This window comes from Oncorhynchus mykiss, chromosome 16 (genome assembly GCF_057628025.1).
Source record: "Oncorhynchus mykiss isolate SJ-2025 chromosome 16, ASM5762802v1, whole genome shotgun sequence".
NCBI lineage: Eukaryota > Metazoa > Chordata > Actinopteri > Salmoniformes > Salmonidae > Oncorhynchus > Oncorhynchus mykiss.
Window position 1 is genome coordinate 37428 of NC_143037.1, and position 26225 is coordinate 63652.

Below are 26225 nucleotides of genomic sequence, written 5' to 3' on the forward strand. Positions count from 1 at the left end.
CCAGGGTCCCTGTACAACTGGCGCCTCAAAATACCCACCATCACCCCCACCACAGCCCCATCTTCAACCCCAACCACAGCCTAAACCCACACACCCTTCCCAAAAACCCTTCTATCACAAGGCTAGGCCGAACTACAAGGTGGCAGATTGGAACATTGAGGGACACACACCAACACTCATCATAGGAGACTCAAACCTCAACCGGATCCCACCATTCAATAACCCCAACATCCAGGTAGACAGTTACCCAGGGGCAACATTCTATCATTTCATAAAAGTACTGGAGAAAACCCCCATACATACAGACACAGCGACTGTTGTTATCTCGGTGGGCCTGAACAACAAGGATCATGACCCATTCCAAACATCACTAAAACAGCTGTCAGGTATGCACAAGGAGGCAAAGAAAACATTTCCAAACGCAACAATATACATTCCTGTCATCAGCCATTCACCTCTTCTTACTCCACAGCAGAAGAGAAACCTTAAGCTCATCAACGCTTACATTACCACTAACTTCCCAACCCTATTAGAGATTCCACAAGACACATTTCACACAACAGATCTCATACACTGGACATCCACCACAGCAGACCTCATCTTTCAACACTGGTGTAGACAGATAAATTTACATTAACCACAAGCCACAGTTTGGATAGAAATAACTTTTCTTGCAATCTCTTTCCTTCCCTAATAACCAGTGCAGATCCTCCACCAAGGGGAGCTGCGGACCAGTCAACAACTAATATCATGAATCTTTCCAAATCCTTTATACCCACAGCAGCACAGGTAAAGCTCCTGGAGAGAGGGTTGACATTCATCCCTCGCCCAAACAAATTTGATTGGGAGGAACTTCAAAGGGACACCCACAAATATCATAGAAGACTTAAACTTTTGGACTATTTTGACTACAACACCTACCATTTACTTTACCATCTACCTGGGAACCTAAAACCTCCCAGATAGATGGTAGAATCAGGAGACTAATCAGAATAGACAAAAACACACTTCACAACCATCAGACTCACACGGATAGGGAGGATAACCTCACACACGTAGAAAGACAGGCAATACAACAACTTAAAAATAACCCACACATAATCATCAAACCAGCAGATAAAGGTTCAAAAATAGTAATATTGGATAAACATCAATACATGTATGAAGCCAACAGACAGTTATCAAACACCAAACATTATAAACAAATAGAAAACAGTATACAACCACAGACACAGACACAGCTAAGGACAATAATAAAAAGACTCTACGACCAACACTACATCACAGCAAAACAACGGGACTTTCTCTACGGTACAGACACCCCACGACCTAGACTATTCTACTTACTGCTAAAAGTACACAAGGAACCGGAGACATGGACAATTGCCTTTGAAGTTCCTCCTGGCAGACCGATTGTCTCAGACTGCAATAGTGAATACTATAACATTTCACAATACATAGATCACCATATCAACCCTCTCTCCACAAGGCACCCCAGCTTTCTCAGGGACACCTACCACTTCATGGAGAGGATTGGACCCATAGTTGCTCCCTCCCACACACACATATTCACAATAGACATTGATAGCCTATACACCAACATAAATACAGCAACAGGAATACAAGCAATTAGAAATATCTTTAAGAGATACCCAGACAACACTAGACCGGACAAAGAAATATTACAACTATTAGAAATCAGCCTGACTAGCAATGACTTTTTATTCAATGACCACTATTACCTGCAGGTGGAGGGAACAGCTATGGGCAAAAAATTTGCACCTGCTTACGCCAATATATACATGGCTGAATGGGAGAGAGAGGCACTGGCCAAGTGTCCATATCAACCCACTTTTTATTACCGCTTTTTAGACGACATAATAGGGGCCTGGCCCCACGACATCCAGTTATTCACAGATTTTATAAACATTCTCAACGGTCATCATCCATCCATTAAGGTTAAATACACAATTCATCCGCAAGAAGTCAACTTCTTAGACACAACAGTTTTTTTCAGTAATAACAATCAATCACAGAAAACACTACACACTAGAGTTTACTTCAACCCAACAGACACACATGCTTTACTTCATAAACACAGTTACCATCCTAAACATACATTTAAGGGAATAATAAAATCACAAATCATACGGTTCTACAGGATATCATCTTGCAAGCAAGACCTGGATTTTGCAATAAATACACTACTCAATGCACTTAGAAGAGGATATTCAAAACGATTTTTAAGAACCATTAAAAACAACACATTGGCCGCCCTCCCTCCCATTCATCCAACACTCACAGACCACAGCAAATCATCCACCTCTCTTAACCTTAACCTCAATCCTACTCCTAACCTTAACCCCTCCCCAAACCTCACGCCTAACCTTAACCTCTCCCTTAACCCCACACCTAACCTTAACCTTTCCCCAAACCCCACGCCTAATCCTAACCTCCCCAAACCTCACACCTAACCTTAACCTTTCCCCTAACCCCACACCTAACCCTAACCTTTCCCCTAACCCCACACCTAACCCTAACCTTTCCCCAAACCCCACACCTAACCCTAACCTTTCCCCAAACCCCACGCCTAATCTTAGCCTCTTCCCAAACCTCACGCCTAACCTTAACCTTTCCCTTAACCCCATGCCTAACCTTAACCTCAACCTTTCCCCAAACCCCACACCTAACCCTAATGTGTACCATTACCCTAACCAGGGTTCTCATCCTATCTCCCTCCCTTACCCTAATCCTGACTCCCCTATGGAAAGTGATCTGCACCAATCACTAAACCGAAACACTTCCTCTGTCTCTCCTCCCTTGTCATCAATACTCAATCAACAGACAATTATCATCCCCCTAGTAACCACATTTTCACATAGAATTAGACCCCTACATCAATCAATCAAACACAACTTCTCTACAGTTCAGCACACTTACATACCACTCAAACCATACAGAATCATTTCAGCATTTAGAAAAAACAAAAACTTAAAGGACCTCCTCACCAAAGCAAGATTCAGTAGTAAGCCACCACAAGACCTCAAACCTCATTTCCATTTTCGACAGATAAAGTTCATTACAAATATACACAGCCACACATCAGCACCAGTACAATAATCTTATTCATTGAACACACATAACACCATTTATATCATTACATGTACACTTTGCAATAAACAATACATTGGAGAAACCAAACACACCATAGAAACCAGACTCAAACAACACCTGTATAACATTAAAAGGGCACACCTACAAACGGAACTCATAACCCACTTCCAGGAGCACCCCATCACTCACCTTAAAATATCAGGGTTACAGTCACATATAGGCTGGACCTATGGGCAGCGAAGGAGGGTAGAACGGGAGTGGATCCAGCACCTACAGACAATAACGCCAAATGGCCTGAACGAGAGGTTTTAGAAAATGGGTTTTAACAGACAGGAAAATGGATGGAGAAGAACATGGTTTTATTCATATTTTATTTTTACTCTCTATATATTTATGGTTTGTTTGGTTTTAGTTTGGCACTTCCTCTTTTAGGTTTTTCCTTTCCTTTAACAAAACAATAAAACCATTTAAATGCACAATATGGCGTTTATGTTCATATTTTAACAACACTATGGTTGAATGAATCTCTCACCACATTGACTTCTGCACTGCCACCCAGAAAAAGAGGCAACTTGGAGCCTACCTCAGTTTAATTTATGATCCTAGGAGGACATCTACGGGCCTTTTTAAGTACTACACCTATTATATTAGATCATCAGAAATGGGAGGGATAAACAGGAGATAGGCCTGTGCACCGTAAAACTAACTAGTTGAAACGAAACACAATTACATTCAAAACCTAACCCTAACCCCCGTAACCCTAACCCCCCCCTAACCCTAACCCCCCCCCCCCCCCCCCCAACCCTAACCCCCCCCTAACCCTAACCCCTAACCCCCCCCCCTAACCCTAACCCCCCCCAACCCTAACCCCAACCTCAACCCTAAACCCTAACCCTAACCCTATACCTAAACCTAACCTCTCTAAAAAAAACTATTCCTTACCCTAACCTTAAACCTAACCTTAACCATTCTAAAAACCATACCTAAACCTACAGACAGACAGTCTTTTTAACCCAACCAATGGGTTAATCTACAAGTGGGCAACCATGGGGCCTACTACTTTGGCCGGCCGCGCCCGGACCCACCCGGACCGCGCGTATATGATGTGGAGTGCACACCCCTCCCTTCCCCCCCTTCTGCTTCCACGTGTCAGATGGAAGTGGATCAACCGACTCAAAACTAGACAAACTAACCCTAACACTAACCCTAACCCCTACCCCTAACCCTAACCCCTAACCCCCTAACCCTAACCCCTAACCCTAAGCCCTAACCCTTCCCTAACCCTTCCTAACCCCTAACCCTTCCTTTTAGTTTGGGAGGGAATGAGTCCCATCTGGTCCGTCAAGTCTACACCAATACAAAGGACTTATGTAAACATCAGGAGGGAAATCAACTTTTCATAAACCCTTAAAACATTGAAAAGAACTTCAAAAACAACTGTATTCTTTTGCGTGGGTTGTATTAGCAACATCAATGGATTACACACACATAATATAACACAATGAGTTCTGGTTCCTCCAGAAATGTCCTGTACCTCGGGCCTAAAAAGAGTCCAGCCCGGTAAAGGAGTTCAGTGAACTCAAGTGACTTTTGTCACGCAATGTTTGTCCGTTCATTCCGTGTAGCGTAAACCCAGTATTAAATCATACAATCAATATAACAATTTTACCACAGAACTTTAAAGCGTATCAGCTCTTACTAAGTCCTCAACTACATCTAACTACATAAATCATCACCGTATACATCATATCAAAACAAATGAAATACCGTATACAAAAAAAGGTGGTAGTCAGACAATCCGCCAATAGATCTCCAGCGGAGAAAGGCCACGAAGAATGGAGAGGTGTAGTCCACGGACGCAAAGAGTGGATCCGATCCTGGGTAAACTCTCTCAGGCTACAAAACACACGTTTAACAGCAACAAAACAACCGGAATAGAGAAGCTTCGGGAACACATCCTCAGTCACGTCTCCATCACAAAACCCCCTTTTGCGCAGCTGATGCTGGCTATTTAATTGGGAATTAAAGGGAAAGCACCCTATTGGAGGGAGAAGCACTGAGACGGTTCAGAATAATTCAGGGCCGTCACAACACCTCTGCACCATACACAAACAAACTAAAAACCCAGGTAAGACCCCCACCCATAGGAGACCCACCCACACTACAAGCCTCAACCAGGAATGCCTGTCAACTGTACATCACAGGTACATACATGGGACAACCAAAAAGGAACCACCTAAAAACCACCCATCTGGATCAAAAACCTCTCTCACACGAGTAAACATCAATATTCAACTCCGGACTCCCCCCCCCCCCCCCCCCAGGTAAAGTATCCCTCACAGGACAGGTTGCATCAACTCCGGAGGACACACATCACTGGAAACAGCATAAAATAGTTTTCTCGGATCCGTACATCCCATAATCCAAGTGGAACTGAACACGGCAAAACGGCCAAATCTATCGCATATCCGGGAACCCAAGTGGACAGGAACGCGATCAAAGCTACAAACTCCGCTAATAAGCGCCAACTAACAAAGATATAAACAGCACCATTCTCGACCCGAGGAAAAAGGAACACCCCCCTAGTAACCCTACCTGCAACTATCCCTCAATAAAGAAACAACGTTCAAGCCCTCTAACACCACAAAAAGACCAAAGAACCACGGCTACTACTCTTCCCTGCACATCGCACCTTATTACATATGAGTAAACGTGACTCCACAAAAATCGAGGAAAAAAATAACTCAACCACATTCAAAGACCTATAACCAGACCTATGGGTCACCTAGAACCCCAACGAAAAATTCTACAGGAACCCACAGATGTCCACTCTATCTTCTACCCACAGAACCTCACCTTCGGGTATTTCCAACCCCAAACCCCCTACCAGAGCAGACCGCTCCCAACGCTAACAAACAAGTCAATGGTGACACAAAGGTCAAACACACACTTTTTACAGGAGGATCTATCATACTTCTACAAATCACAGGAACTCCACGTATGGCTCCTCTTGACCCCTAGGCCTTCTAGTCTTACTTAAAATTCACCTGGTACCTCTCGGACACCCACAACCCAAACAGCACCCCAAAAGCAAAGTGTCTACTTATCCTATACAATTCCCCATTGGAATCAACGACGGAGGCCTTTCCATCACATAACAGACTACTAGACGCCTTTCCCCAAAATCCAAGCGATCTCATTGGACAAGCCACGGTCGTTTCTCTCACATGAACACCGCATGCACACCTCATGCACCAATCGGATTCTACACCTGGCAAAACCACACACCCCTCATTTCCTATAAAACAGGAGCATCCCTCAGCCTCAGTACCATTCTGTCTGAACATCTTTTGAAGACACTTCACCTGGAGAAGACACAAGCTGGACCTCTACAAAAGAACTGCACCCAAGATGACTACTCCAACTGAAAGACCAGACCCCAGCTCCATGCTACACCATGGATACACCTCACCTGGACCAAGCCGCCAGCTGGTACTCCACACTCCCCACGAATATCCCTCTACTCCTTTTGAACAAAAGGCCCCTAAAATAGCTTCATGCTACACCCCGAATCTGGACCACTCCGAGCCGTTTTTAAATCCTTGCGATTTCTCCCCTAAAATCTAGGTACCCCTACATTAAGGAACCCATCCTCCAGAGAATCAACGCCCTTTTGGCATTTTTACTTCAACAGACCTTCATAGACCTCCAGACCATCGAGCCTCAATTACATATACACCTACACACACACCCTATTTTCTCTGGTCCAAAATATGGCCTTTTCACCGTACTACGACCAAGTGCACCTATTTTTGCACCTTTCTTTTCTCCTCCCTGCCACCTGATGAAGCCGAGTAAGGCAGAAACGCGTCGTGGCTGGGCTGCCCCTAGATCCGTTGTGATGCTGTAAGGAAGGTAGATTCCACACGGACTTCGGGGGTATCTCCTTTTGGCTACCTATTTTCATTTGTACTTTTCTCTTACCCTTATTTTGAGTTTTACATAGGGACACACTACAACGGATGATCTACGAGACAACAAGGACCCCGGGCACTCTGATGGCAACTCAGACCCCCTACTCCACCTACAAACCGGGCCCAAAAATTTCGACGGGGCATAGATAATCACTTAGACCCTCTACACCTTTTAAGAAGAGACGCTCAGAGGGGCCAGCCGGAAAAAGTTTCGACTGGCAACCTAGTCTCATTGTAGGAACGTCGACTTCGCCTAACATAACGTCTTTTTTTCAAGCTTCAACGAATGGCACAACAGGCTCCCACCACTACAACCCCGACCACACAGGACAACCCGGCCTCACAAACCCAAGACCAACCGGAACCGAGAACAAAGAAACCCTTCTAAAAAAGCGGCCAAACCCCCACCATACCAGAGGACCCAGAGACCCGGTCATACCCTCATAAGGTTGACATAGGGAAGGGCTCCTTTTGGGCAACACAAACCCTCCTAATCTTCCCCCACATCATACCCTGACCAGTGTGATTGAGGGAACGTAACAGAGGCAGAGTGTTAAGGTGGCCTCTGATTTTTTATCTCCATCCCATACCCAGACCTGGGTGGTATGGAATGATAATCAGCAGGAACAGGTTATAACTCCACAACCATCTATCTCCACATCTTCCCAGTCAACACCATCATTCATGGGATTGCTGGACAGAACCATTGGATGACATCCCCAGCAGGCAACCAAACCCACAGCCAATCCAACATGATGGGAATCCAGGACCTTCTAGACACCTAGCCCCTCGAGAAGGACATGCCTCAAACCTACCAAACAGGTCACCTCTTCAAACAGAATACCACCACCGCTCACCACACCATAGGATGGAGAGATAGGACGTGGACACCCCAGAAGACGGTCCCCCACATAGGACCAGAGGGCACCAGTACCGGACCACCTTTATGAGCACTTAGACTCTGCAGGAAACTCAAAGAACACCAACTTCCTTCACCCCAACAGAAGTTATCCATTCTTGGACCCTGACTCCGTGCTTTGTCCCCATCCAGAAACTCCACGGACCGGATTAACCCACCCACTCCATCAAAACAGCAAACCCAGCCAAAAGGCGAAGCTCCCACCAATCCAGTGGAGAGATAGGACGTGGACACCCCAGAGGACGGTCCCCCACACAGGACCAGAGGGCCCCAAAACCAAACCACCTTTACAAACACTAAAGACGCTGCAGGAAATTCCAAAAACACCTTAAACTTCCTACAACCCAACAGAAGCTATCGATTTGTGGACCCTGACCCCATGCTCTGTCCCCCTCCAGAAACCCCACGGACTGGATCAACCCACCTGCTCCATCCAGCAGCAAAACCCAGCGAAAGGCGAAGCCCTCACCGATCCAGTACCGCAGGGTTAATACCCCCACAGGTGGTACAATACCACAGCAAAATATAAGAAACCGTTTGGAAAACCAGACCCCCACCACTACCACTCTGAAAAACACGGGACAACCTGGTCTCACCAACCCAAGATCCACAAAAACCAATGTTAAAAGAACTCTCCCAAGATAGAGGCCTAACCCCACCACACCCGATGGCCCACTTCCACCATACAACTCACCAAGCCACCGGATGGCGACCCACATCCAGAAGAGTCTACAGTCTAAACAACTACTCCCTCTTCACACACCGATCCTGGCCTCCCTAATGAATAAAAAACCTCAAGGATTCCTTGGTATACAACCACCTCTAAAGACCACAACAAAGGAACCAAAGAATCTCACCGGGACCCACGGACCAAGGATGGACCTCCCAAACCCCTCGAGGACCAACACCACTTCCCACGGGAACCAATGTCAAAAGAACTCTCCCTAGAAGCGGATCAACCCCACCATACCTGATGGCCTACCCCCACCATACAACTCACCCAGATTCCGAGTGGCTACTCGCATCCCCCCCAAAAATGATGTCTCAAATCCCAAAATCTACTCTCTCTTCAAAGGGAACACAAAAAAAAAAAAACTCAAGGATTCCTTGGTCAGCAGCCACCTCCAAAATAAAACCACAACGTAGACATCAAAGAATCCCACCGAGACTCATGGGCCAAGGACGGACCTCCCTAAAACCCCTCCAGGACCAACACCACTACCACGGGCTGGACCACCACTGAGGCTTCCAGTACAGCTGAGGAACATCTGGACATACACTGCACCCGCACCTTACACACCCCACCTCCCATATAAAAAAATAGGGGGTAATTTAGACCACAAAAATAGACCTCTAATAGCACTATAGAGTTACCGTGACCACGGACTCTCAAAAAAAATACTTACCTTTAGTTACTTTTACTTACACATTCTTAAAAAAAAAAAAAAATTATATCTATAAGATTTTTTCTTTTTTCTTTTTTTTGTTTCTGGAAGTAAGTTACCATGACCATGGACCCTTGACGGAAAGAAACAATAAAATAGAACACAAATAGACCAAATTTAAACAAAAAAAACCTTCACCAACCTACCATCATTCTAAAATATTTTTTGGAAACACCCACCAGCACCCCCAACGGACGAGAACCTTTTTTCTCCAACTACTCTGGGGACCCCGACCTTGGCGACTCCCCCGCAGCGATTGGACCCTAAGTAAAAAGGCCCTTCCAAACACCAAGCAAGAAGACAGGAGGATATGGATAGACCGGACTCCTTCGGGACCTCTCGGGGTTCTGTTGGCAGACCAATCGGCTCAACCCTCCCAGCCCCATTACACACGGAGACTCACGTAACGCGCTGAACGACTATCTACCCCAGTTTAGAATTGGATTGGCAGTATGTTCAGTAGCGCGTGTTTTATCCGAGCGGGTTGGGGCAGTTAAGTCCTCGAAAAGTGGGTCTTTGGGTCGGGCGCTGCGGCTGGAGGACTCGCGTCGGCCGTGTAACCCCTGGGGTGCCCAGATAATGTCTGGCGGAGAATTGGATCCCACGGAATAATTCCCCTGGGGGGATCCCTTACCCCGCCGTACTTAGCCTGGACAACCAAACCATTTTTTTTTACCTGGACTACGAACAAATTCACTGTCTAGGGATAATATACCTCTGGAAACGTTACGATCCTGGAAGGGAGTAACTCCACTGGTCACTATTACCCAAAACCACTGAATCACCTACGACTGAGATGGTGGGGGTGGACACATGACAATGAACTTCTACTACTGCCGGACGTTTTATACGTAAGCCAGAGAAGGTTTGTCTGTTCCTAAACCCTCCATACACCCACTGAAACACAGGACGGAACTCCAAGGGTGGATGCATGACGGCCATAGAGAGGGCTCGCCTTCTGGGTTTTTGTCTGCTCAAACCACTGGTAGTTTAAAACCTGTTAAGGATATGGCAGACATACGCCCCCTTTGGAGAGATTGGGTACCCCTAGTAAACTGAAAAAAAAATCTTTCAAAAATTGCAAATGGATAGAAAACACTCTAAAGATTCTAAAACCGTTGGAATTATGTCTGTAAGTATAGCAGAACTCACAGGGCAGGCATTCTTCCAAACTAGTTTTTGTGGCCATGAAAGTTGGAGCAACTTTGACGTCATGGCCCCCACCCTTCCCAACCAGTTATGATTCTGGGGACACTTTCTATCTCTTCCGCTAGATGTCCTCTTTCAGTAGAGCTTTGAATCATTCAAATCCCGCGAGAATTGACCCTATGGGAGTGAAATTAGTGCGTGCCACGAGAGAATAGGCTGTGCGTATGGGCGTGAATTGGTCCCAGCCATTCCTTTGTTCCAGCACTCAAGAGAAGGGCAGACGATGGCCGATTGAATTGAAGTTTGTTTTGCGTGTCTAAAACATCATAAAGCTTGCTTCTGCACTTAGTTTGACCTGTTTAGTCGACATATAATATGTAATTTTGAAGTTTTGATGCGCAACTTTTCCGGACCAGAGGACGTTTTGGGTGCATTTCAGCTGATGTTATTAGCAGTAGCTAATACAAAGACGCAAGACTTGAAACCAAACGATGTATTGGGTAAGTATGAAGCTTTCCAGAACATTCTGAACGAAGACCATCGAAGGTAAGGGAATATTTATGCTTAAATCTGTGTTTCTGTTGACTCCAACATTACGTAGAAATGTAGCTTGGAACTGAGCGCCGTCTCAGCATATAGAATAGTGTGCGATTTCTGTAACGTTAAAAATAAATCTAACAAAGCGGTTGCATAAAGAAGAAGTGTATCTTTCTAATTATATGTAGAACATGTATATTTAGTCAAAGTTTATGATGTCTATTTACGTTATCTTGCCGCGCTACATAGATTTCCTGCGGGCATTTTTGAGTAATTTCTGAACGTGAACTCACTGTAAATGGACATTTATGGATATAAATGGCATATTATTGAAAAAAAATATATGTACTGTGTAACATGTCATATTACTGTCATCTGATGAAGATTTTCAAAAGGTTAGTGAGCGATTTATTTTTTAATCCTGCGTTTGTTGATTGCATGTTTTGGCTACTCAAATGAGCTGTGTCTGGTGGTGGTTTTACATATATATGTGCTATGTTTTCGCCGTAAAACATTTTAGAAATCTGACTTGCTGGCTAGATGAACAAGGTGTTTATCTTTCATTTGAGCTATTGGACTTGTTAATGTGTGGAGGTTAAATATTTTTAAGAATATTTTTGCGTTCCATGCGCCACCGTTTCAGCTGAACGTGGGAGGGTTGATTCCCAATTGGGAACCAGTATCGTAGACAGGTTAAAGACTGACCACTTGACAGGGACACATGGCAACCGACTGAGGTCCGGACCTGAACAAGGTACGCAACTCGATGGTTTTGCCTGATCCTACGCCGAGTATACCCATACAGACCAGCTGGATTTGACTAGACATGGGTTAATTTGGAATTAGGATCCTGGAAGGGAATAACTCCTAATTACACACATGATTGAAAACATCCAGGACCAAAGACTGACGAACACGGTAGTAAATACATAGACAACGTGGAGCTAAAAAAGAAGGATCCGACAGAGAGTAAACTCCTAGGTTGCACTATGCTTTCCACTTCCGTTGACATAGCGGACCTAGACATCATGACCATACCACTCGACATGGACACATGGCAACCAACCGAGGACCGGACCTGCATAAGGTACGCATCTCAAGGGTTTTGCCTGATCCTAAGTTGAGTTGACAGACCTACCTAAACCTAACCTTAACCATTCTGAAAAACTATACCTAACCCTAAACCTAACCCTAACCTTAACCACTCTAAAAAACCCTTACCTAAACCTAACATTAACCTCTCTAAAAAAAAACTATTCCTTACCCTAACCTTAAACCTAACCTTAACCACTCTAAAAACTATACCTAAACCTAAAACCTACTGACAGACAGTCTTTTAACCCAACCAACGGGTTAATCTACAAGTGGGCAACCATGGGGCCTACTACTTTGGCCGGCCGCGCCTGGACCCCTCCGGACCACGCGTATATGATGTGGAGTGCACACCCCTCCTTCCCCCCCTTCGGCTTCCACGTGTCAGAGATGGAAGTGGATCAACCGACTCAAAACTAGACAAACTAACCCTAACCCCAACCCCAACCCTAACCCCTAACCCTAACCCCAACCCTAACCCTAACCCCTAACCCTAACCCCTAACCCCTAACCCTAACCCCTAACCCTAACCCTAACCCCTAACCCTAACCCCTAACCCTAAACCTTAACCCCTAACCCTAACCCCTAACCCTCACGCCTAACCTTAACCCCTCCCCAAACCTCACGCCTAACCTTAACCTTTCCCTTAACCCCACACCTAACCTTAACATTTCCCCAAACCCCATGCCTAATCTTAACCTTTCCCTTAACCCCACACCTAACCTTAACATTTCCCCAAACCCCATGCCTAATCTTAACCTTTCCCCAAACCCCACGCCTAATCTTAACCTTTTCTCAAACCTCACGCCTAACCCTAATGTGTACCATTACCCTAACCAGGGTTCTCATCCTATCCTGACTCCCCTATGGAAAGTGATCTGTACCAATCACTAAACCGAAACACTTCCTCTGTCTCTTCTCCCTTGCCATCAATGCTCAATCAACAGACAATTATCATCCCCCTAGTAACCACATTTTCACATAGAATTAGACCCCTACATCGATCAATCAAACACAACTTCTCTACAGTTCAGCACACTTACATACCACTCAAACCATACAGAATCATTTCAGCATTTAGAAAGAACAAAAATTTAAAGGACCTCCTCACCAAAGCAAGATTCAGTAGTAAGCCACCACAAGACCTCAAACCTCATAATTTCCATTTTCGACAGATAAAGTTCATTACAAATATACACAGCCACACATCAGCACCAGTACAATAATCCTATTCATTGAACACACATAACACCATTTATATGATTACATGTACACTTTGCAATAAACAATACATTGGAGAAACCAAACACACCATAGAAACCAGACTCAAACAACACCTGTATAACATTAAAAGGGCACACCTACAAACGGAACTCATAACCCACTTCCAGGAGCACCCCATCACTCACCTTACCATATCAGGGTTACAGTCACATATAGGCTGGACCTGTGGGCAGCGAAAGAGGGTAGAACGGGAGTGGATCCAGCACCTACAGACAATAACGCCAAATGGCCTGAACGAGAGGTTTTAGAAAATGGGTTTTAACAGACAGGAAAATGGATGGAGAAGAACATGGTTTTATTCATAATTTATTTTTTCTCTTTATATTTATGGTTTGTTTGGTTTTAGTTTGGCACTTCCTCTTTTAGGTTTTTCCTTTCCTTTAACAAAACAATAAAACCATTTAAATGCACAATATGGCGTTTATGTTCATATTTAACAACTCTATGGTTGAATGAATCTCTCACCACATCGACTTCTGCACTGCCACCCAGAAAAAGAGGTAACTTGGAGCTTACCTCAGTTTAATTTATGATCCTAGGAGGACATCTACGGGCCTTTTTAAGTACTACACCTAATATATCAGATCATCAGAAATGGGAGGGATAAACAGGAGATAGGCCTGTGCACCGTAAAACGAACTAGTTGAAACGAAACACAATTATATTCAAAACCTAACCCTAACCCCCGTAACCCTAACCCTAACCCTAACCCCCGTAACCCTAACCCTAACCCCCCCCTAACCCTAACCCTAACCCTAAACCTAACCCTAACCCTAACCCCCCCCCTAACCCTAACCCCCCCCCCAACCCTAACCCTAACCCCTAACCCCTAACCCTAACCCTAAACCCTAACCCTAACCCTATACCTAACCCTAAACCTAACCTTAACCACTCTAAAAAACCCTAACCTAACCCTAACCCTAACCCTTTTCCCTAACTGATTTGAAGAATACTGCAGAGCAAGTCTCATTATTCTCTACAAACTCACAATGTGCACGCCGCAGGAAAGCACGGCCCTTCGCTCATGTACCTCAATAAGCTGAGCCTTGAGGATGGTAGCACACAATGTCCATTGAAGTAGCGAGGTTGCCAGCCTCGTACTCGAGATCGAGAAAATGTTGAAGCTGCAGAGATACCGTGATGAGATCCTGAGTCCCACTTTCCTGCCATTCATCCGCCGCCATACATCCGCCGCCATCACCTCATGTTTCAGCATGATAATGCACTGCCCTGTATCGCGAGGAGCTGTACACAATTCCTGGAAGCTGAACGTGTCCCAGTTCTTCCATTGCCTACGTACTCACCATACATGTCACACATTGAGCATGTTTGGGTTGCTCTGAATCGATGTGCGTGACAGCAGGTTCTAGTTCCCGCCAATACTCAGAAACTTTGCACATCCATTGCAGAGGAGTGGGACAACATTCCACAGGCCACAATCAACAGCCGGATTAACTCTATGCGAAGATGATGTGTCACTGCATGAGGCAAATGGTGGCCACACCAGATACGGGCTGGTTTTCTGATCCACGTCCCTACTCTTTATTTAAGGTATCTGTGACCAGCAGATGCATATCTATATTCTTAGTCATGTGAAATCCATAGATTAGGGCCTAATGAATTGTATTTCAATTGACTGATTTCCTTATGTGAACTGTAACTCAATAAAATGTTTGAAATTGTTGCATGTTGTGTTTATTTTTGTTCAGTATATTTTAATGTGCAAAGATCTTGCATGATATACGATCTGCGTTTTTGTATTTGAGGGACATGTTTCTCTAAACTCCAAACTTATTCTGGGGGGGATTGATATTCTGATAACTGCCAGATTGTCGTTAAGCAGTTGAGTAAACTGTTACTATAAAACCTTCATTGCACATTTTTGACGTATTTTGGCAGGGTCTTGGGAGGATTTGACAACAACACTTGATCCAATACATCTTATGGGTGCATCGGTTCATCCAGATCTTTTTTATCCAGGTCACATATCTTGCTTTTGCTCAATTACGCAGGCAAATGTTAGCAATGTGAAGACATCCTGGTTGACTAATAATGTCAAAATCGGTATCAGAAGAACCTGGGTTTCGGAAATACGCGGCGGTGCCAAATGCTAAAATAGAACTGGGTTCCATTTGAGATGATTGACACGCAGCAAGTCCCATCTCTTCCATCTCCTCATTGGGTTTTCATTAGCCTATAAACCCATGTGGATGCTTGAAAGATGAATGAGGAGAGATTAATCAAGGATGCATGTCAAGTAAAATAACAACCCAATGTCATTCTCCCAGGACAAACTGGCTAGAAACAGCTAGCTAGCTATGGGGTTGTTTTTGGTACCTGGTTTTTATTTTGGGTACCTGTTTGGTGTTGTTGGGGGTTGTTTGGGGTGATTAGTAGGACCCTTCTGACTGAAAGTTAATGCTCTGGCATTGACATGAGCAAAGGGCAGCTCCACTGACATTTCTCCAGCCTCATCCCTCAGCTGTTAACCCAAAAACATGGCTGCTGTAACGAGAGTGGATTCGGGAGATAACCACTTCCGTGGTGCCCCAGGTTATTAATGGTTGAATTGAGGCATGGTTTAATTCAATCACGTGATCAATTAAATGTTAGGTAATCAATTTGATAAAATAGCATGTCATATCATTTAATAATAGTAAGACACGACAACAGTCCAAAAAAAGTATATGTTGGCCAACATGTTTTTAATCAATGCTCACAATTTCACCATGAAAATCATATTTTATGCAACACAGTAAAATGTTAAGAGACTTTGATCTTGTTTATTCAGAAGCTTCTTTGCCCTGTAAGAAGGAAGAAAGAAAATAATGGATCAGTATGAAATAATGAACATGCAAAATTAATGAACATCAAAATAATATAATCAATCAAGCATTTAAGGCTCAGTAATAAGCTTGGATTTTTTATTTTGAATTTCAAAGTTACATTTTAGTTTGAATTATACTGAAGCATAGGTGGAGTTGATGTGGCCATATGTGAACATGAGTCGGGTGTAGGTTTAGCAGCAGCTCTTTACCTTTCCACCGTCACGGGTCTTGGCTCTGAGCTTGTTGACTTGAGTCTCAGCAATGTCAGCACGCTCCTCAGCCTCTTCCAGCTCATGCTGCACCTTCCTGAACTTAGACATGTGCTGGTTGGCTGCTTCCTCCTGAGAGGGAGAGCATAACATTAGTATATTGTTTGAAGATTCAGGAAGCAAATTCATATTTTTTAAAAATACGTTTTTTAAATGTGTTTTTTATCTTCAGATAGCAATGTGCTGTAAATAGGGAGCTAGATGATACAGCAGAGAAAGTGTGAACGGGGATCAAACCACTGCCTGCAGGGTGAACGGGGATCAAACCACTGCCTGTAGGGTGAACGGGGATCAAACCACTGCCTGAAGGGTGAACGGGGATCAAACCACTGCCTGCAGGGTGAACAGGGATCAAACCACTGCTTGCAGGGTGAACGGGGATCAAACCACTGCCTGCAGGGTGAACGGGGATCAAACCACTGCCTGCAGGGTGAACGGGGATCAAACCACTGCCTGCAGGGTGAACGGGGATCAAACCACTGCCTGCAGGGTGAACGGGGATCAAACCACTGCCTGCAGGGTGAACGGGGATCAAACCACTGCCTGCAAGGACATATCTGATCCAGGGGCACTGGCACTACCAGTAGACCAGCCACCAGGACAGCAAATGAATACTAACCCTATACTATGCACTGAGAAATGTGCATAATATCTTCAGCAATTACTTGCCATATCAATTGAGTCAATATTGACTAATGTGCAGAAGCACTTTAAGGTTGGAGTCCGTTAATACCACAACAACAAAGATGTTATTACAACAAAGATGTTGTTACAACAACAAAGATGTTTCTCAAAACAACAAACACTTTTGTTTTCTTTCACATCATTGACTTAAATGATCTATAATTTTCTTCTTGTTTATTTTTCGTGTTAGGGTTATATATTTCTTTACCTTTTATTAGTTATACTATTATTGACTACTGCACTGTTGGGTAGGGGTGTCAAGTTTCACTAACTTGCACACAGAATAGATTTTATTTTACCACAACACTTTTTTTGATAAACAAAACAAAAACAATAACAAATGCGCCTGGGGCGACCAGTGTTTCAACTTTTGTTAATCTCAGCTGTAACTAAACTGTATTTACATGAAGGTAACGAGGGAAAAATATGTTTTCGAAAGCATGCTTTCAGAGTATTTGACTAAGTACAGCAGGTGACTTACTGCTTCCTCAGCCTGCCTCTTGTAGGCCTTCACTTTCATCTGCAGCTTATCTACCAGGTCCTGAAGCCTTCCAACGTTCTTCTTATCCTCGTCAGTCTGTGGGACAAAATCAAAGATTCACTGCCTCAGTTTTATACTCAAACCTGTTTGTGTTAGTGTAGATTTTGTGAAAAAGGCACTTCCTGTTACCTGGTAGGTGAGCTCCTTGACTCGGCGCTCATACTTGCGGACTCCCTTGACCGCCTCTACACCTCTTTTCTGCTCTGATTCCAACTCAGTCTCTAGCTCACGCACCTTTGTAGAAGAAATTAACATAGGCATTTGTTTGAGGTGGTGAAATCATACATAACAAATCTTTGTAAAACAGAGGTTTAGTCTTCTACTCAGTCAAGGACGTACAGTAGCTGTCTGTTCATATACTTTTACAATTTTAATTGAAGGGATCTGTAATGTTAACAGCAGCTTTTCATTATCTAGGTGGGTTATTGAGAGAAAAAGTCATTACACAATGCCCAAGAAACAATGTCCAGAAATCTGATTTTCAATCCACTCTAATCCACCCTGTTGTTAACTCACCCTGGACTCCAGTTTCTGGAGCTGCTTCTTGCCTCCCTTCATTGCCAGGTTCTCAGCCTCATCCAGGCGGTGCTGCAGGTCCTTGACTGTGACCTCCAGGTTCTTCTTCATCCTCTCCAGGTGAGAGCTGGTGTCCTGCTCCTTCTTCAGCTCCTCAGCCATCATGGCGGCCTGGAATGGTAGTTTGTTTAATGTATGTCTCTCTAGACCAGGGTTCTCCAACCCTTCTGTAGGTTTTTGCTCCAACCTCAGTTATAATTAACTGTATGCAGAATATCAACCAGCTCATTATTAGAATTTTCAACATTTTAGTACCACTATCGTTTTCACTATATATCCTAACTCTTGGTGATGTCATTTGAAACCACAATTTCAACTCTCATGTGGACGACATGCAGCTGTACATTTTGACAAAACATGGGGAAGCTCCAAAATGGTCTACCCTGGAAGCCTGTGTTTCAGACATAAGGAAGTGGACAGCGGCAAACATTTTACTTTGAATCTCAGACAAAACAGAGATGCTAGTTCTAGGCCCCAAGAAACAAAGAGATATGCTGTTTGATCTGACAAACAATATTGATGGTTGTACAGTCACCTCAAATAAAACTGAAGGACCTTGGCATTACTCTGGACCCTGATCTCTCACTTGATGAACATATCAAGAATATTTCAAGGGCAGCTTTTTTTTTAATAACATTGCAAAAATCTAAAACTTATGCAAAAATTATGATGAAAATCTCATCCATATTTTTGTCACTTCTAGATTAAACTACTGCAATGCTCTACTCTCCGGCTACCCGGATAAAACATAAAATAAACTTCAGTTAGTTCCGGAGTTCTGGCGACGGAGAAGAAATTCACGGAGAAGAAGGCAGACGTTTTATGCGCCCCCAACCGATTGTGCTTTTTTTGTTAGTTTATTTGCAACGTATGTTTTTACTTATTTTGTACATATTGTTGCCACAACAGTCTCTCATGACGGAAAATAACTTCTGGACATCAGGACTGCGATTACTCACCACGGACTGGCAGAATCCTTTTTTCCTTTGACGAGTCTGATGAGGCCGACGCGAAAAAATACTTCTTTCTCAGGAACAGGCCCAGATCCCAGTGATTTACGTGAAGAGGAGGCGGAGAAAAAGGGTCCGGAAGGCGGGCTGCCTTCTGAGAATTCGTAAGCGATCGAAAAAAAAACACTTCCATCCATTCTGCAAGCAAACTTGAAATCCTTGGACAATAAAATAGATGACCTACGTGGAAGATTAAACTACTAACGGGACATTCAAAACTGTAATATCTTATGCTTCACAGAGTCGTGGCTGAATGACGACACTATCAACATACAGCTGGCTGGTTATATGCTGCACCGGCAGGATAGAACAGCGGCGTCTGGTAAGACAAGGGGCGGAGGGGCTATTTATTTACCTTTATTTAACCAGGTAGGCAAGTTGAGAACAAGTTCTCATTTACAATTGCGACCTGGCCAAGATAAAGCAAGGCAGTTCGACAGATACAACGACACAGAGTTACACATGGAGTAAAACAAACATACAGTCAATAATACAGTATAAACAAGTCTATATACAATGTGAGCAAATGAGGTGAGAAGGGAGGTAAAGGCAAAAAAGGCCATGGTGGCAAGGTAAATACAATATAGCAAGTAAAACACTGGAATGGTAGTTTTGCAATGGAAGAATGTGCAAAGTAGAAATAAAAATAATGGGGTGCAAAGGAGCAAAATAAATAAATAAATTGGGAAAGAGGTAGTTGTTTGGGCTAAATTATAGGTGGGCTATGTACAGGTGCAGTAATCTGTGAGCTGCTCTGACAGTTGGTGCTTAAAGCTAGTGAGGGAGATAAGTGTTTCCAGTTTCAGAGATTTTTGTAGTTCGTTCCAGTCATTGGCAGCAGAGAACTGGAAAGAGAGGCGGCCAAAGAAAGAATTGGTTTTGGGGGTGACTAGAGAGATATACCTGCTGGAGCGTGTGCTACAGGTGGGAGATGCTATGGTGACCAGCGAGCTGAGATAAGGGGGGACTTTACCTAGCAGGGTCTTGTAGATGACATGGAGCCAGTGGGTTTGGCGACGAGTATGAAGCGAGGGCCAGCCAACGAGAGCGTACAGGTCGCAATGGTGGGTAGTATATGGGGCTTTGGTGACAAAACGGATTGCACTGTGATAGACTGCATCCAATTTGTTGAGTAGGGTATTGGAGGCTATTTTGTAAATGACATCGCCAAAGTCGAGGATTGGTAGGATGGTCAGTTTTACAAGGGTATGTTTGGCAGCATGAGTGAAGGATGCTTTGTTGCGAAATAGGAAGCCAATTCTAGATTTAACTTTGGATTGGAGATGTTTGATATGGGTCTGGAAGGAGAGTTTACAGTCTAACCAGACACCTAAGTATTTGTAGTTGTCCACGTATTCTAAGTCAGAGCCGTCCAGAGTAGTGATGTTGGACAGGCGGGTAGGTGCAGGTAGCGATCGGTTGAAGAGCATGCATTTAGTTTTACTTGTATTTAAGAACAATTGGAGGCCACGGAAGGAGAGTTGTATGGCATTGAAGCTTGCCTGGAGGGTTGTTAACACAGTGTCCAAAGAAGGGCCGGAAGTATACAGAATGGTGTCGTCTGCTTAGAGGTGGATCAGAGACTCACCAGCAGCAAGAGCGACCTCATTGATGTATACAGAGAAGAGAGTCGGTCCAAGAATTGAACCCTGTGGCACCCCCATAGAGACTGCCAGAGGTCCGGACAACAGACCCTCCGATTTGACACACTGAACTCTATCAGAGAAGTAGTTGGTGAACCAGGCGAGGCAATCATTTGAGAAACCAAGGCTGTTGAGTCTGCCGATGAGGATGTGGTGATTGACAGAGTCGAAAGCCTTGGCCAGATCAATGAATACGGCTGCACAGTAATGTTTCTTCTTGAGCGTGGCTGAGGTGCACCCATGACCAGCTCTGAAACCAGATTGCATAGCAGAGAAGGTATGGTGAGATTCGAAATGGTCGGTAATCTGTTTGTTGACTTGGCTTTCGAAGACCTTAGAAAGGCATGGTAGGATAGATATAGGTCTGTAGCAGTTTGGGTCAAGAGTGTCCCCCCCTTTGAAGAGGGGGATGACCGCAGCTGCTTTCCAATCTTTGGGAATCTCAGACGACACGAAAGAGTTTGTATGTATGTATTTTTGTAAATAACAGCTGGCGCACAATATCTAAGGAAGTCTCAAGCTATTGCTCGCCTGAGGTAGAGTATCTCATCATAAACTGTAGACCACACTACCTACGTAGAGAGTTTTCATCTGTATGAAAAATGAGAAAACGCTCACCTAGAGGCGGCGCTTCTAGTAGCCAGGGACTTTAATGCAAGGAAACTTAAATCAGTTTTACCTCATTTCTACCAGCATGTTAAATGTGCAACCAGAGGGAAAACAACTCTAGACCACCTTTACTCCACACACAGAGACGCATACAAAGTTCTCCTTCGCCCTGCATTTGGCAAATCTGACCATAATTATATCCTCCTGATTCCTGCTTACAAGCAAACATTTAATCAGGAAGCACCAGTGACTAGATCAATAAAAAAAGTGGTCAGATGAAGCAGATGCTAAGCTACAGGACTGTTTTGCTCGCACAGACTGGAATATGTTCCGGGATTCCTCCGATGGCATTGAGGAGTACATTACATCAGTCATTGGCTTCATCAATAAGTGCATACCCCAACCAGAAGCCATGGATTACAGGCAACATCCGCACTGAGATAAAGGCTAGAGCAGCCACTTTCAAGGAGAGGGACTCTAACCCGGAAGCTTATTAGAAATCCCGCTATGCCCTCTAACCCTAACCCTAACCCTAACCATCAAACAGGCAAAGTGTCTATACAGGACTAAGATGGAATTGTATTACACCAACTCTGATGCTCATCGGATGTGGCAGGGCTTGCAAACCATTACCGACTGCAGAGGGAAGCACAGCCAAGAACTGCCCAGTGACACAAGCCTACTAGACGAGCTAAACTACTTCTATGCTCGCTTCGAGGCAAATAACACTGAAACATACAGCTGTTCTGGAAGACTGTGTGATCACGCTCTCCGCAGCCGATGTGAGTAAGACCTTTAAACAGGTCAACATTCACAAGGCCACAGGGCCAGACAGATTACCAGGATGTGTACTGCGAGCATGCGCTGCCCTTTCCCACCTGGACAAATGTGAGAATGATATTCATTGACGACAGCTCAGCGTTCAACACCACAGTGCCCTCAAAGCTCATCAATAAGCTAAGGAGCCTGGGACAAAACACCTCCCTCTGCAACTGGATCCTGGACTTCATGACGGGCCGCCCCCAGGTGTTAAGGGTAGACCACCAACAAACTATCATGGTCCAAGCACACCAAGACAGTCGTGAAGTGGGCACAACAAAACCTATTCCCCCTGAGTAGACTGAAAAGATTTGGCATGGGTTCTCAGATCCTCAAAGGGTTCTACAGCTGCACCATTGAGAGCATGGCTGCATCACTGCCTGGTATGGCAACTGCAAGGCACTACAGAGGGTAGTGCGAACGGCTCAGTTCATCACTGGAGCCAAACTTCCTGCCATCCAGGACCTCTATTACCAGGCAGTGTAAGAGGAAGGCCCTAAAAATTGTCAAAGACTCTAGCTACCCTGGTCATAGACCGTTCTCTCTGCTACCGCACGGCAAGCGGTACTGGAGCGCGAAGTCTTGGAGGCTTCTAAACAACTTCTACCCCCAAGCCATAAGACTCCTGAACACCTAATCAAATGGCTACCTAGACTATTTGATCGCTGCTACTCTGTTTTTGTCATTTGTATATAGTCTTGATGTTGATATTTTACTGCTGCTCTTTATTTACTTGTTACTTTTATTTCTTATTCTTATCCGTATTTTTTGTAACTGCAATGTTGGTTAGGGGCTCGTAAGTAAGCATTTCACTGTAAGGTCTACTACACTTGTTGTATTCGGCGCATGTGACTAATACAATTTGATTTGATTTGAAATACGGCTGCTAAAATCTTCATCATATTACTCCAGTGCTAGCCTCTTCCTGTTAAGGCTATCGCTGATTTTCAAGGTTTTACTGCTAACCTACAAAGCATTTCATGGACTTGTTCCTACCTATCTTTCCGATTTGGTCCTGCCGTACCTACCCACAAGTACGCTCGATCACAAGACGCAGGCCTCCTTATTGTCCCTAGAATTTCTAAGCAAACAGCTGAAGGCAGGGCTTTCTCCTATAGAGCTCCATTTTTATGGAATGGTCTGCCTGTCCATGTGAGAGACGCAGACTCGGTCTCAACATTTAAGTCTTTACTGAAGACTAATCTCTTCAGTAGGTCCTATGATTGAGTGTAGTCTGGCCCAGGGGTGCGAAGGTGAATGGCAAGGCACTGGAGTGACTAACCGCCCTTGCTGTGTCTGCCTGGCTGGCTCAGCTCTCTCCACTGAGATTCTCTGCCTCTAACCCTATTACTGGGGCTGTGTCACTGGCTTACTAGTGCTCTTCCATGCCGTCCCTAGGAGGGGTGCGTCACTTGAGTGTTTTGCGGCCCCCTCGGGCTCGTGCATTGGAGGAGATCTTCGTGGGCTATACTCAGCCTTGTCTCAGGGTAGTAAGTTGGTGATCTGTTGATATCCCTTTAGTAGTGAGGGGACTGTGCTTTGGCAAAGTGGGTGTGGTTATGTCCTAACTGGTTGGCCCTGTCCAGAATTATCGTCAGACGGGGCCACAGTGTCCCCGATCCCTCCCCCCTTCTCATCCTCCATTATCTAGGCTGTACTATATGTACCGGGGAGCTAGGGTCAGTCTGTGCTATCTGGTGTAATTCCCCTGTCTTATCTGGTGTCTGGTGTGAACTTAAGTATGCTCCCTCTAATTCTCCCACTGTGATTATTATTTGACCCTGCTGGTCATCTATGGAACATTTGAACACCTTAAAGAACGATCTGACCTTAATGGCCATGTACTCTTATAATCTCTGCCCAGCACGTTCAGAAGAGGACTGGCCACCTCTCAGAGCCTGGTTCCTCTCTAGATTTCTTCCTAGGTTCCTGCCTTTCTAAGAGGTTTTTCCTAGCCACCATGCTTCTACATCTGCATTGCTTGCTGTTTGAGGTTTTAGGCTGGGTTTCTGTGTAAGCACTTTGTGACATCTGTTGATGTAAAAATGGCTTTCTAAATACATTGGTTGGATAGATTTAGAGCAAAAACCTACAGGAAGGTAGCTCTAGACGGACAGGCTGCCTCCCATGATGTACCAATGTTCCAACATACATATCTACTAAACCAACGTCAGTTTGGCAGAGAGGAATCGAGACGTTGGGAGCCATAAGCGCCCTGCAGTAAAAATGCTAACTTGATAGATCACTCCCAAAGGTGCTCCTACAAAGTATTGACTCAGGGGTGTGATACTTATGGAAATTACATCTGTATTTCATTTAACACATTTTAAAAATGTCCTAAAAACATGTTTTCACTTTGTCATTATGGGGTATTGTGTGTAGATTGTTGAGACAAAAATCTAATTAATCCATTTTGAATTCAAGCAGTAACACAACAAAATGTGGAATTAGTCAAGGGGTATGAATACTTTCTGAAGGCACTGTAGATTAAATGTATTTATTAGGCTGTTAGAATCGATGTTGCCTCAAACTGGGATGCCTCGAGGCTCAGCCAATACTAGTGTTAACCAGCCCTGTTATCATTGGGGCCAAATGTAATTCAATAGATCATAAGAACTCACATCAGTGATGGCCTTCTTGGCCTTCTCCTCTGCATTCCTGCTTTCCTGGACGATGTCCTCCACCTCTCCCTGCACCTGCACCAGGTCAGTCTCCAGCTTCTTCTTGGTGTTCAGAAGGCTGGTGTTCTGGAGGAAACAAGACAAATTGTTTGACTCTCAAGATAATTTACATGTCATAAGGCAGAAGTTACGACATATAAAAGCAAGCACTGTGTAAATGGTATGTTTGGTTGAGTTTCATAAGAAATTGATTTTGACCTGTACCTGGGAGTGCAGCAGTCCAACACGCTCGCTGGCGTCTACCAGCTCAGTCTCAGCCACTTTGCGGCCTCTCTCTGTCACCTCCAGGGCAACTCTCAGCTCCTCGATTTCAGCCACCATCAGACCGTTCCTGCGCTCCACCATGGCTGCCTGCTCCTTCATGTCCTCTGAGGCACGGACGGCGTCATCAAGGTGCAGTTGGGCATCCTGGGGTTCATAATGACAGGTTCATTAGGACTTGTGGAAGTAGAGGTGATAGGATCGGTGATAAAAAAATTATTGGTAAGAATTTCCTCAATATCCCTACATTTCTACAGTATATTAGTCCAATAGATTCAATATTTTAAATTGCATGGTTAAAGCCTGTTTTAAAGATTCACAAACAAATCCCTCCCCATTTTTAGATGTTTGAGCCTGATGTCCCATTCCCTTTACCTTTAGCTGTCCCTGGACGTTCCTCAGATGTTTCTGGGCCTCGGCCGCTTGGCGGTTGGCGTGGCTCAGCTGGATCTCCATCTCATTCAGGTCTCCCTCCATCTTCTTCTTCACCCTCAGGGCGTCATTCCTGCTCCTGACCTCAGAGTCCAGGGTGCTCTGCATGGAGTCAGTCAACCTCTGGCTGTTCCTCTTGATCTGCTCCATCTCCTCATCCTTCTCAGCAATCTTCCTGTCTACCTCACCCTTGACCTGGTTCAGCTCCAGTTGCACACGCAGAATCTTGGATTCCTCGTGCTCCAGTGTGCCCTGGACAGGGAGAAGCAGTCAGGTAATTTGTGTTCAATACATTTGGATGTGAATAACACCAGCAATTAAATATATATGACTACAATAAACACCATTACAGGCATCA

At 44.5% G+C, this 26225-nt stretch overlaps 1 protein-coding gene across 1 annotated transcript in view; it reads right to left on the minus strand.

The window, feature by feature from the left end:
- Nucleotides 1–16200: 16200 nt before the first annotated feature.
- Nucleotides 16201–26225, minus strand: part of LOC110491198 (myosin heavy chain, fast skeletal muscle) — a 36890-nt gene continuing 26865 nt past the window's right edge. Inside the window, exons 34-41 of the mRNA XM_036945883.2 lie at nucleotides 25811–26119; nucleotides 25379–25582; nucleotides 25115–25240; nucleotides 18353–18523; nucleotides 17966–18070; nucleotides 17777–17872; nucleotides 16552–16683; nucleotides 16201–16318 (exon numbers count right to left, since the gene is read on the minus strand). Of these exons, the coding sequence (XP_036801778.1) occupies nucleotides 16298–16318; nucleotides 16552–16683; nucleotides 17777–17872; nucleotides 17966–18070; nucleotides 18353–18523; nucleotides 25115–25240; nucleotides 25379–25582; nucleotides 25811–26119 (1164 nt within the window). The 3' untranslated portion in view covers nucleotides 16201–16297. The remainder of the gene's footprint in view (nucleotides 16319–16551; nucleotides 16684–17776; nucleotides 17873–17965; nucleotides 18071–18352; nucleotides 18524–25114; nucleotides 25241–25378; nucleotides 25583–25810; nucleotides 26120–26225) is intronic.